Source organism: Muntiacus reevesi, chromosome 7 (genome assembly GCF_963930625.1).
Source record: "Muntiacus reevesi chromosome 7, mMunRee1.1, whole genome shotgun sequence".
NCBI lineage: Eukaryota > Metazoa > Chordata > Mammalia > Artiodactyla > Cervidae > Muntiacus > Muntiacus reevesi.
The window spans coordinates 65,514,359-65,527,645 of NC_089255.1; the positions used below are offsets into that span (position 1 = coordinate 65,514,359).

The following is a 13,287-nucleotide window of genomic DNA, read 5'->3' on the forward strand; positions in this document are numbered from 1 at the left end:
TTTTCATTGGTATCGCAAGCCCTAGTTTTATCCATGTAGATAATAAGTATAATGGTTACTTGTGTTTGGCTGCGTGATATGTTGTTAAAAGCCTCTTCTGTTTGACCATGACCCTCACAACTCACCTGAATGTTACTATATTCATGTTGAAATTAATATTTGGTCCAAAGAAATTGATCACTTTTGAGTTATTGGTGAGTGAAGTGAAAGTCACTCAGTCATGTCCAACTCTTTGCGACCCCATGGCCTGTACAGTCCATGGAATTCTCCAGGCCAGAATACTGGAGTGGATATCCTTTCCCTTCTCCAGGGGATCTTCCCAACCCAGGGATCGAACCAGGGTCTCCTGCATTGCAGGCAGACTCTTTACCCACTGAGTTGTCAGCTAATTATTGGAGGACTTGATTGTAACACTCATGTGCTGATTTATTTTAGCCTTCTGCCATTTAATCAGAAAAGGATGTAGCTTTTACTAGGATAAAAGTTGATCAGTGAGAAATAAAAAATAGACAGCAAAAATTATTACAGTAATGTGTGCTATTCATTTTACTATTAATATTTACTCTAAATATATGAAATATAACTTTAGTAAGTAAAATTAAGTAAAAGAATAGTTTTGAGTGCTTCCTGAGAAATAATAGAATTCTCATCTCATTCCCAACATAGGCTGCTGCTGCACATGAACTGGAGAAGATGCAGAAAAGGTGATTAAAGTATTGCTGTACTTTAGGCCGTTCATACAGTTATGTTGAAGTGTAATTGAAGAAAATATTACTGCTAATAACTGATAGTTGTGCACATAATTTATATAAGCTTTCTGAATATATGAAGTATTTTTTTTTCTCATAGTATTCATGTTAAGGATGATAAAATACGTTTGCTTGAAGAGCAGCTACAGTGTGAAATTTCAAACAAAATGGAAGAATTTAAGGTGTGTAATTAAACTTGTGAACTCAGCTTTCTTTGAACAACCTTCTTTAATTTTTAGTTGAAGTGAATGTAGAAATAACTACTTTTTATATGTAATCACTCTGAAGCAGTATTTCTATAGTTTACTTGGGGACTTTATTATTTTGACTTATCTGTTTTTATAATAGACTTTTGATATTTGTTTTGCCCCAACCTTTTTCTCTCCATTTTTCAGTTGATAGTTTGAGATGGTTTCATTTGCCTCCATTGCTGATGCAGTGCTAGTTTCTGTTCGTGGCCAAATATCTTGAGTATTATTGTAAAGTATTCTGATTGCATGGGTACTACACCTCTGCATGCAGTAAAAAATCCTTTTTTTTTGTTTGTTTAATTAGTTTTTTTGCTTTTACTTAATAGTAATCCTGTAAGTACTCATTTATGAAAGCAGCGTTTCCCGTTGGGACAAATTGTTAAACTTTTTGAAATACACATGAAAGGGTTCTAAGCCCAGTGTTAAAACATTTGGGATAAACCACGTGAATGAATTAGGGGGCTTAGTGGAAACTACTTTTTAGATATCATCATACATGTGCTTTATACCATTACTGTATTCCTATACCCTGGAAATATATTCATTGAAACTGAAAAATGAAGCCACCATGAGATTTGCATTCTTAGGTCAGTATATAATTCACCTCTCACTTTATAAGTACTTACAGTAATTATACAGCTTTGATTTTTTAAAAACTTACTCAAATGGTTGCTTTGTTAATTTTTCCTAATAAAGCAGTAAATTGAGATTCTTTCTTTTAGATTCTAAGTGACCAAAACAAAGCATTACAATTAGAAGTTCAGAAGCTACAGACTCTTGTTTCTGAACAGGTATGAATTTTCATGAATTATAAGTTAGAAATATCCAATGTATAACAGGATCTGGTTCTTCTTAAATAGTAATCAACTCATTCATTTTTAGGAATTTCGTTTAAATGTAGAGGTATGTCTTTTAATTGCATTTCTAGTCATCTTGTGCTAGTCAAGTATCTAAATTGAGGAAAATTTACATTTTCTTTAGAAGAAGCTAATGTGAACCTGTTTATAAGCACCACCCCCACAGCAAAATAAAGTTTAATAGGATGCATAAAAATAATTTCTTTAAATCAGTTTGATACATTTAGCTCTCAGGATAATAATCCTTGGACTTTAGGAGCTTCAGTTTTTTCCTCTCAAATAGTGTGGATTCTTAAAAAGAGAATGGGTTTGAAACCTACTTTGTTGTTGTTTAGTTGCGAAGTCGAGATGGATTCTTTTTGCGACCCCCTGGACTGTATGTAGCCCGTCAGGCTCCTCTGTTTATGGGATTTCCCCGGCAAGAATACTGGAGTGGTTTGCCATTTCCTTCTGCAGGGCAACTTCCTGGCCCAGGATCAAATTCAAGTCTCCTGCATTGGCAGGAGGATTTTTGACCGCTGAGCCACCTGGGAAGCCCTTGAACCCAGTACCAGCACTTAAAAGCAGTGATGATCAAATAGTTTAATTTTTCTAAGGCCTCTCATTCCAAATCTTTTACATTGAGATTTTATTTACATTTTGAGCTTGTTAGAATTAAGTGGGGGAGTTTATATATAGTTGAGTAGCCGAGTGCTTTGCGTATAGCAGACATCTTAAGCCTTAATTCCTTTCCTTTTATTTTTCCCATCTCATCTCCACCTGCTTCTGCCATGATACTTCTTTTTGTATTTATAGCAAGCCCTCAAAACTATAGCAGCCTGAATAAGCATGGCTCCATAAACTTGCACTCCAGGTGATGTCTATTCTATAGCTGTTCCTAAGAGTTGCATTCATACTCTTCTAAATATAATTCTTCAAATTCTGGTTTTTAAAAGTATTCTAGAAATGCGTCATATTATATGACACATTAAAATAGAAGCCTTGGATGTTTCTCTATTACTGTTAAATTTGGACACATTTTATTAGAGGCTGAAATGTAATAATAGCACTTCCTTTAGCAGATGCCTGCTTTCTTTTTATTTTAAAATTCACATCTATGCAGGTATTGAATTGGTATAAGTGACTGTGCCAAATGCTGTGGAAGTTATCTTAGAAGTATTTTGTTAACATTCATTGGCTTGTCGAGAATTAATCCATTATTTCTTATTTTCCTTTCCCACTAAATATGATATTAAGTGCTTTGCATATGCTTTATTACTTTATGTTTTATCCTTTCCAACTAAAGGTAATAGAAGAGAAAATGCTGAGTGAATAATGTTTAGTGCAGGGATGTAACTTCATGCCAATGTAATGCTCAATTGGCATTTCATTTTTATTCTTAAATCTTATTCCTATTTCCTTTTGTTGTGGTATGGCTTTTAACAAATGTAATATTTCATCAGTTTAAGGTTTTTTCCTCCTCAGTTTATCATCTGAAGGGTAGATGTATCTTAGTCTCTGGTTAGTTTAATTGAAGGCATCTTTAATTTTTAGTGTTATGTAAAGATCTACCAGTTGTGAAATACAGCATTGGTGACTTGGATTAGATAAAATATGATAGATATTTTTTGGTTATGTTAATTCTTATCCAGAAAAGCAGAATGGAATTCTTTTTTGAGTTGGTTGTCAGAGATTCTGAAACATCTATTTTAATATATAAAGTTTTAAAGTTTTAAACTTTCTAAAATTAATTTCATGGGAGGTAAAATAAATGCTTAGAAACTTTTCAATCTGCCCTAGAATTCCAGTATTAAAGGTCCTGGTGATTCTTACTTAGGTTTCAACGGAGTACCAGGGTCTTTTCTTTTCAGTTTTATTGTGTGTTAAAAATTATACTCTTCATCATTAGATAAGAGTAAAACCATTAGCCTTAATTTTTTTTCCCTTAAGATAACATGATACCTTAAGAACTGCCATTGTAACATTTTACATAAAATTCCCTATCACATGTGTGGAGTTAATATTTTTTAAAATCCCAATTTCTTTCTTTTTTGGGGGGTTTGAATTGTATTTTGTTAAAATACTTTATATTGAAGTATAGCTGATTTACACTTGTTTTAGTTTCTGGTGTACATAAAAGTGATTCAGTTATACATATATATTTTTTTTATCATATTTTCATTGTAGTTTATTACATGATATTGAATATAGTTCCCTGTGCTATACAATAGGATATTGTTTGTCTAATCTTCCTATTGGGTCAGGCTTCCATCTATAAAGCTTCAGTGTATTTTTAGATATTCTGTTAACATAACACTGAGCATGAGATGGATTTTTTTTTTTTAATGAAGAAGAGCTTTATGAAGAATAGTCCAAAGAAGAGAATTCCATAGCCACATTTTAAAATTCATCTAAAAGAACTATTTGATAAGAGGGGAAACTAATTTTTTAAGATTTGTTCTTTGACTAATTTTTACAATTTTTTTTCTTGTTCTGAAAATTCTTTAATTAAAAAAAAAAAAAAGTCTAGAAAGCATATGTAATGTTCAAAATCCTCCAAGCTAGACTTCAACAGTACGTGAACCGAGAACTTCCAGATGTTCAAGCTGGATTTAGAAAAGGCAGGGGAACCAGAAATCAGATTTCCAGCATCTGTTGGATCATAGAAAAAGCAAGAGAATTCCATAAGAACATCCAATTTTGCTCCATTGACTATGCCAAAGCCTTTGATTGTGTGGATCACAACAAACTGTGGAAAATTCTTCAAGAGATAGGAATAATAGACCACCTTACCTGCCTCCTGTAAAACCTGTATTCAGGTCAAGAAGCAACAGTTAGAACCAGATATGGAACAATGGACTGGTTCAAAATTGGGAAAGGAGTACATCAAGGATTTATATTGTCACCTTGCTTATTTAACGTATTTCCTTGGAAGGAAAGTTATGACCAACCTAGACAGCATATTAAAAAGCAGAGACATTACTTTGCTGACAAAGGTCCGTCTAGTCAAAGCTACAGTTTTTCCAGTAGTCGTGTATGAAAGTGAGAGTTGGACCATAAAGAAGGCTGAGCACCAAAGAATTGATGCTTTTGAACTGTGGTGTTGGAGAAGACTCTTGAGAGTCCGTTGAACAGCAAGGAGATCCAATCAGTCAGTCCTAAAGGAAATCAGTCCTGAATATTCATTGGAAGGACTGATGTTGAAGCTGAACCTCCAATATTTTGGCCACCTGATGGGAAGAACTGATTCATTGGAAAAGACCCTGATGCTGGGAAAGATTGAAGGCAGGAGGAGAGTGGGACGACAGAGGATGAGATGGTTGGATGGCATCAGCACTTGATAGACATGAGTTTGCGCAAGCTCTGGGAGATGGTGAAGGACAGGGACGCCTGGTGTGCTGCAGTCCATGGGGTCGCCAGGAGTCGAACACTACTGAGCGGCTGAACAATAAAAAAGCAAATGACTCTGATGCTGTATTTTTGGTTGTCATTATGACTTCTGTCTTATCTTGGCAGACCAGAGCCAGCTGTTTGGTTTTTCTCTCTGGTCATTTTTATTGTCAATGCTAGTGAAAGAAGAGATAAAAGATTAGCGTAATTTTAATTTCTTTCATTTCCACCCTTCTTTAACCCCTTCCTGCCCAGCAGTCAGAATTCCAAGTGACAGTTGAGAGATGAGCAGTTTAGTTATAAAAAAATTTCAGTCCTTTTGCCCCATGGATTTTTATCCTGGAGGAAAAGGTTGAGCTTATTGAAGCAGAAACCAACAATGGTACCAAGTTGTTGTTTCTTTAGGTGTAGGAAGCAGAAAGATAAATACCAGGTAAGGTAACCTGCTTATATACTAAAGAAGAAAAGACTTCATTTGGATGTAATCCTGTGAATAGATCACACAAATAAATCAGTCACTAAGATCTCATTTATTCAGAATAATACAAAACTTTTTTTGGGTGGGGAATGTCCTGAGCTGTCTTTTTTTTTTTGAGCGTCATGAGCATCATCCAATATTCATTGGAAGGACTGATGCTGAAGCTGAAGCTCCAGTATTTTGGCCACCTGATGAGAAGAACTGACTCATTGGAAAAGACCCTGATGATGGGAAAGATTGAAGGCAGGAGGAGAATGGGACGACAGAGGATGAGATGGTTGGAACAGAGGAACAGCATGACTTTTTATTTTTATTCTGATACTTTTGTCAGATTCAGTGGAGCTTGGTGGGCTACAGTCCATGGTGTCACAAAGACTCAGACATGAGTGAGCAACTAACACATACACGCACAATAAGATTATTAAGTAAAGATGGTAGAAGTAGAATATTTTTTTCTCTTTTGCCCTGCAGCCTTGTTGTATTTTACTGCAGAAAATTTCATTACTGTATAAGATGTAGTTTTGAAGATCATCCAGGGAGGAGAAAATTGGGTTGGATTAGATTAATAATATATAAAGTTAAAATACTGGATTGATACTAAATCGGGTCAATTTAATACAATTGAATATTCATTGAGCAACTGACGAAGAATACTTTAACTGTAACCTTGTTAAAGGATATTCAGTCCACTGAATTTTTACTGAGAGTATGCTAGGTATTGTGCTACAATGCTAAGGCTATAGAGATGAATAAGACTTGATTCCTGCCTTTGAGAATATGGGTGGAGATAGATGTATACATAGAAAATTGTGATGAATAAGACTCTTCTTTTTTTCTGAAAATTCTTAAAATGTGGATAGATTTATGTGAAGAGAGAATTCTATGTGAAGGAGAATAAGGATGAAGAGGCACCACAGAGAGGGGACAATTAAACCTGATTTTGTAAAAAGCAAAGTATATGGTGAGCAGCTAAGGGGAAATCCAGGCTAAGGGAATACAGTATTAAAAGCTATGGCAGTGTGGAAAACTTGCATATTCAGGGCATATTGTGGAGGTGTAAGAAGAGACAAGCTTGCTAGGGCCTAATCATGACGGCTGTGTAAGGACCAGGAGTTTGATCTATTTATGTGGCTGTGCTGCTGAAAGATGTTGAAAGAATGAATAAGCATTTTGTCTGGTATTTTAGATGAATCATAATGGTATCCATGAGGTGTTTGAATTTATGTGGTAGTGAAGTATGCAGTACTGAAGGTATAATACAACTGATTGATTAAGCTGCATATAACTAAGACTTAATAGTATCTTTTTAATTGACATTAATTTCAGGTGTATAACATAATAATTTGACATTTGTGTTACTGTTAAATGATCACAGTAAGTCTAGTTAACATCTGTCATCATGCATGGTCACAAATTTTATATTGTTTTTATGTGAGATGAGATTCATGAAAAATAAAGATGGACAAAAGTCATCTTGATGAAAGGTTTATAAACTTATTGCATGATTTATTTTTCAGTTTATAATCATGATTTAATATATTTTTGACATCTCTCTCCTTTCTAGTGGTAGGAAAGTTTTTTTTCCCATTGAAAAGTTCTGTACCCCTCACAATATAATCCTTGTGAACTTAGAGGCAGGGTATTATGATACTTGAGATGTGTAAAGCTGGAGACCTAACCTAAGGTATTGAAGAAAAGAGAGTTAATTTTTAGAAATATTTAGTAAATGGAATCTTAGGATTAGGATTTGGTAATGGAAAAATTAATAGTATTTGTGAAAAAATGGTTGTAATGATGGTTTTAGTAAAATGGGAAAAAATTACAAAACTAGTAGAATTAGGAGAAAGCAGGCAGGAAACAGAATGGGTAGAGGAGAATGTTGAAGGGAAAGAGACCCTCAACCTGTTTTGTCAGGTTGCTTAACTGCCTCAAGGCTTAAGACTTCCAAGGGGGTGCCCTGCTTCTGGACACATAGTAAATTATAACACTGAGGAATTTGTGTCTGTTGGGGGAATACTAGAAGATGGGGATCAGCTCACATGTCATGTTTTAACGTAACAAGGAGAATATGTGCTTGTGTTTCTTCTGCACTTTACGGTCAATTTTAAAACATTCTGTATATTGACTTAGGTGGTGGTTATGTGAAATCTGCATGTTAAAAATTCATTGAATTGAACACAGGTTTTGTACACTTGCCTTATACCTTAGTTGAAAAACAAATGAAAAAGAGCAAAGCCTCTTTCTTGGCCTACAAGGCCTTAGAGCCTTGGAATTTTAGATTTGAAGAATTAATGTAAAAGAGAGGCAAATTCTCTTTTTATCCTTAAGATTTTCTTTAATGGTAATTAAAAACTTACTCACAAGGGTAAGTTTGGGCATTTCCAGCCCATTTTATACTTCTTTGTCTTTCGTGTAGCTTCGTCTAATGTTTTCTGAATGAAAAAATTCTTTAACTGTTAGCAGTCTTTAAATATGGATCATCTTCCTAAATTTTGGATCTATTTAATAGTAAACAGTTTTCATAGAATTTTATTTCTAAAGTAGTTTTATTTCATGCAAACTTGGTAAAAATATCTTTTTTTTGGTGATTTTGTTTTAGCCTAATAAAGATGTTTTGGAACAAATGGAAAGATGGTAAGAGCTTAAAATTATTTTTGATATTTTAATGACTCATTTCTACCAAGTCTGAGATAACAGAATGATTAACTATATTAATGTAAATTCTTAAAATTTTCTTTATACATCATAAAGGGAAGAGAGTGATGTACTGTTGATTGCTTTGGCATTACATTAGATTTGTGAGAGTCGTGTATGGCCATGATTTACTTGTTTAGGCTAGCATGTAAGCTTGTATTACTTGAATACATTTTATTTATTGGTAAAGAGAAAGAACCCTTGGACCAGGATTGAAGATCATCAGAAACCTTTTTAGAATTGAAAGTTTATAAAGAATGATGGGCAAAATAGTTAATCCATGTCAAATATTTATTTAGAAATCATGTCATTTTCCTTGAAATGTAGTTCATACATGTGTTTTCAATTTATTATTTCAGTATTCAAGAGAAAGATGAGAAGTTGAAGACTGTAGAAGAATTACTCGAAACTGGACTTATTCAGGTGGCCACGAAAGAGGAAGAGCTGAATGTAAAGCATATTGTATATTTGTTTTACCTGTGATTATTCAGTGACATGAAGAGCTTTTGCTGTAACGTGTAATATTTTTCCCATAGCTTTTAGTTACCCACATTTTATGAATTTATATGATGTTCTTTTTTCATTAAATTTAAGATTTTATTATAAATAGAAAAATGTGTGCTTGCCTGTAGCATTTACTGTCTTAATGAGGTAGATACTGTTGTTATGGTTTGTAGTGCTTTCCCACCTCCACCCATGCCCGAATTATAACCAAACAGTAACTAGTTATAATAGTAACTAGTAGAGTTGATAAGTTTATGAAGTAGTGTTAGAGACCAGAGAAATGAGAGAATGAAGTTCCATTTTATGGTTATCGTTAGCCTTGCCTGAGTGTGTGCTAGGTTGCTTCAGTCGTGTCCAACTCTTTGTGACCCCATGGACCGTAGCCCACCAGGCTCTTCTGTCCTTGGGATTCTCCAGGCAAGAATACTGGAGTGGGTTGCCATGTCCTCCTCCAGGGGATCTTCCTCACCCAGGGATCGAACCCACATCTCTTATGTCTCCTGCATTGGCAGGTGGGTTCTTTACCTCTAGCACCACTTGGGATGCCCCATCGTTAGCCTTAGGTAACTTAATTTGAATAGGATTGCTGGAAGAAATAGGGTAAACAGTGTATTTGATTTTAAGGCAAGAAGTGACATGACAAGTGGTATACTTTGTGGTTTTCAGGTTGTGGAAACATAAGTAGAAATACTTGAGAGAATAATCAAATTAAAACTCTATTTGACTGGCTCTGCACGTTATAGAATTGTAGACATGTAGAGCAACTGAGATTTCTGGGCCTTCAGAAAGGAAAAGAAGCAGCTAGAGAAAAATGAGAAGCTACTATATTTTGAAGCTAGTTGTTTTTTCAGAAAATTAAAGTATGTTGTACTTATGTGTCTTTGAAAAAGGCAATAAGAACAGAAAATTCATCTTTGACAAAAGAAGTTCAAGATTTAAAGGCCAAGCAAAATGATCAGGTAATATATTAAGTGGATCCTGCAACTGTTCTCTTTTAAACAGTGGGCATACCTGTTATCAAATACAGTAGCAGATCTTGTTTGTTCCTCCCTTCTCCAACATGGCATTTGTCATTTGTAGTTTTAATCTGTGATTGATTGGTGACTTGATTGTGAGTAATAGGAGCTGCAATTTAGTAAACGCTCACTTTATGGCAGACACTGGATAGAGTACTCTAGATAGCATGTCCTTGCTCATTACTATAATGATAGATGGTTTTGAATATACGTATGTAAAGTAAAAATTCTAAATAATAGTATAAGAGGTTACCTATCTTCTCCTTATATGGTTAGGATCATTGAGTTAATAATTTTAATATTTATACATTTATTTTTCTTTTGACCTATACTTACCATAAGTAGCTTTAAAGCTCCTTACTTTCAAAGTGCTTTTCATTTTCATAATTCTGACATTTAAAAAAAATCTGGAAAGAATTAATTCCCATGTTTATTTTTCACAGATTTTGGTATAGTAGAAAATTTAATTTAAAAAATAACATATTTTTCTATTTAAGACCCATTTATGTTTTGAGCATATTATTAAGTAGGATACCCTCCTATTTCTAGGTTTCCTTTGCATCTCTAGTTGAAGAGCTTAAGAAAGTGTAAGTAATGACATTATTAAGCTGGTCTTTTTCTTTTGCTCCATTTTCTTCGTGCTCATAAGTCTTACTTTATTGTGCAATTGAGGTGGCTAGGATTTTTTCATTGTTGGAATAAGGCAACTTAGCTGTGCTTTCCCAGTGCAATTTGTGATTGTTAAAAATCAATTTCCATGATGGACTCCCATTTATGAACTTAGAGTATTGAATTGTTAATTTTGTTTAAGCAGTAAGAACTATTAATGAACAGGTTATATTGAATAGAGGTCAGTTTTTATATGTGTTGTTTTCTTGAAGTGTCTGTAAGGTTTAATGCTATAATGGCATATAAGTTCTGTTATAGCTTTCAGAGCTCTCTAGAAGCCTATATTGTTGAGAGGAACTTAGTTCTCCCCAGTATTCTTTGGAATACAAATCTTACATTCCCTTTGCTGTTTTGAAGCTTGTCACCAGCTTCTTCTTGTGTGAAATAGACTTCAACCATCTAGTAGTTACTGCTTAATTCTTGTTTAGGAAGAACTCTTAAGTGTTTTTTCCTGGCTGCAAGTTGCTCTTTTACTTAAAATGGGGAGAATTGATTTGGTGAACTTGTTCATGATTTGGTGCTGTTTTTATATCTTAGTGGTGGGTCTTGATGATTTCTCTCCACGTTTAACACTGCATTTCCTTATCTAAGGATCCATGAAAAAGACGGAAAGATCAAGTCTGTGGAAGAGCTTTTGGAAGCTGAACTTCTCAAAGTTGCTAATAAGGAGAAAACTATTCAGGTATTCAGAGAGATAAAACCTATGTTTTGTTTTTTTTGTTTATCAACTTTAGTGAATACCATTTAATTTCATGTGTTTGTCTGTACATTGCATTTTTTGTCAATTTCTGTGTTTCCATTGTCCAATCTTGTCTGTTTTGTCATTGTCAAGGATTTGAAACAGGAAATAGAGGCTCTAAAAGAAGAAATAGGAAATATCCAGCTTGAAAAGGCTCAACAGGTAAAAATCCCAGAGCCATAGCATGACAGATTTATTAGTGTATATGTATTTATGAACTATTTGGTTTTTTTCTTGTTACTCAGAAAAATACTTTTTAGTAGTGTGTTGTAAGTATGTTGGGTTTTGTGCTTATTATTTTTGCCTGATTTGAGAAAATGTTCTTAATATTTGAATCACATACCTTTTAATTGTTAACGTTCTTTTTCTGGGAATTTTTCTGTAGTATTGTTTATTTTAGTTTGCCAACTTAACAAAACACTTTGGTAAACTTATTTTTTAAAATGCATGTTCCAAAATATTTTTAATATATGTATTACTCAACCTTTGCCTATAGAATAAAGTACAGATTTCATAGGGGTATTTCAGAGGTAGATGTGGTTACTGGAAATAAATGTGTGGTTTTGGTGAATTTAATCTGATAAGGTTTCATTGAAAGAAATATTGAGATTGCATGGAAGAGATGATTCATACATTCATCCAACAGATTAATTTAGAAATGTTTATTCAGTTCCTCCTACTTATCAAAGTATTATTTGTTGGAGATAATGTGTTGAATGAAATAAAGTATGAGGAAATGATTAAACTCCTAGCAGAGATTGAGAATTCAGAAAGTCCCCTCCTGAGGAGCTGATACTTAAGCCGAGATCTGAAGGGATTGTGAGAAGACAGTGGGGAATAAAAAATCCTATTGTATTGTGTCTGATAAGAAGAGGAGATTAAAGGAGAGTATAAAGAATACTCCAGCATTATTATCTGGGGAGGCCCCATGGACAGGGGCCTGGTGGGCTACAGTACAGGGGTTGCAAAGAGTCGGACATGCTGAGGGACTAAGCACACACATAGAGTGCTGTTGAGCAGCTGGCCGTGAAGACTGGGAGGGAGAAGTGCTCTGACCTTGTAGGGAGGCATGTGGGCAGTGAATATGCTAATTTTCACAGTTTTAGGTTTTAGAAGTATCACTTTCCTTAGACTTACCATTCCTAACTGTATTTCTTGTCTCTTCTCCCCCTACCCCCATTTTTAAAATTTCTTACTCTTACTGTCGTCAGAGGCAGGAGAGGGTGAAATCAAGTCATCTCATTTTGACATGAATACTTCAACCAGGATCTTTGTGATTTGAAATGTACACATTTTAAGGTTTATCATAAAGCCTAGTAAAATAAACTGAAAGAAAATGAGTTACTGTTTTTCTGCTTCTTTGCATTTCAGTTGTCTATCACTTCTCAAGTTCAGGAACTTCAGAACTTGTAAGTATCGTCTTCCTCACTTCGCTTTAATATTTCTTTTCCACAAGTTAAATATAAAATTATAATGAAAATCCTAACTCCTTTTTATTTGATTTCAAGTATATTTTAAACAATATCAAATTATATCTTAAAGGCCTCAAGGTCTTAAATTTTTCATTAGATGTTAATCTCCAGGTTTACTGATGGGAATGGGGACACAGTGGAAGTCTTATTTTTCTGGTTTATAATCTAAACATGACCTTAAACTGATATGTTACTCTTTGTTCATTTTAATAGTCACTGTGAAACTGGTTATATATTTCATACCCAAACTAGTTGTAATAAGCTAAATTTGCCGGTATTGACTTAAACAGTGTGTTAATGGGTGGGAATAGAGCTGCTTCTCAGTTTGATGTCTTATATGCCTTTATCCATAAAATATTTATTTTTTAGCTTATTTAATCAATTTGGGTTGTGAGTGTAATCTGAAATATACTTTTCCAGTCTCCAGTACTTTTACTTTGTTTAGTCTTGAGTCATGTAACATTTGCATTGATAGTTCTGTTAACGTAC

At 34.1% G+C, this 13,287-nt stretch overlaps 1 protein-coding gene across 10 annotated transcripts in view; it reads left to right on the forward strand.

The window, feature by feature from the left end:
- Positions 1-13,287, forward strand: part of KTN1 (kinectin 1) — a 105,133-nt gene that overhangs the window by 57,135 nt on the left and 34,711 nt on the right. For all 10 annotated transcript variants that reach the window (XM_065941870.1, XM_065941876.1, XM_065941868.1 and 7 more), the window contains 10 exons: positions 667-704; positions 850-931; positions 1,723-1,791; positions 8,304-8,338; positions 8,758-8,848; positions 9,793-9,861; positions 10,468-10,505; positions 11,179-11,269; positions 11,420-11,488; positions 12,698-12,735. In XM_065941870.1, coding sequence (XP_065797942.1) covers positions 667-704; positions 850-931; positions 1,723-1,791; positions 8,304-8,338; positions 8,758-8,848; positions 9,793-9,861; positions 10,468-10,505; positions 11,179-11,269; positions 11,420-11,488; positions 12,698-12,735 — 620 coding nt within the window. The remainder of the gene's footprint in view (positions 1-666; positions 705-849; positions 932-1,722; positions 1,792-8,303; positions 8,339-8,757; positions 8,849-9,792; positions 9,862-10,467; positions 10,506-11,178; positions 11,270-11,419; positions 11,489-12,697; positions 12,736-13,287) is intronic.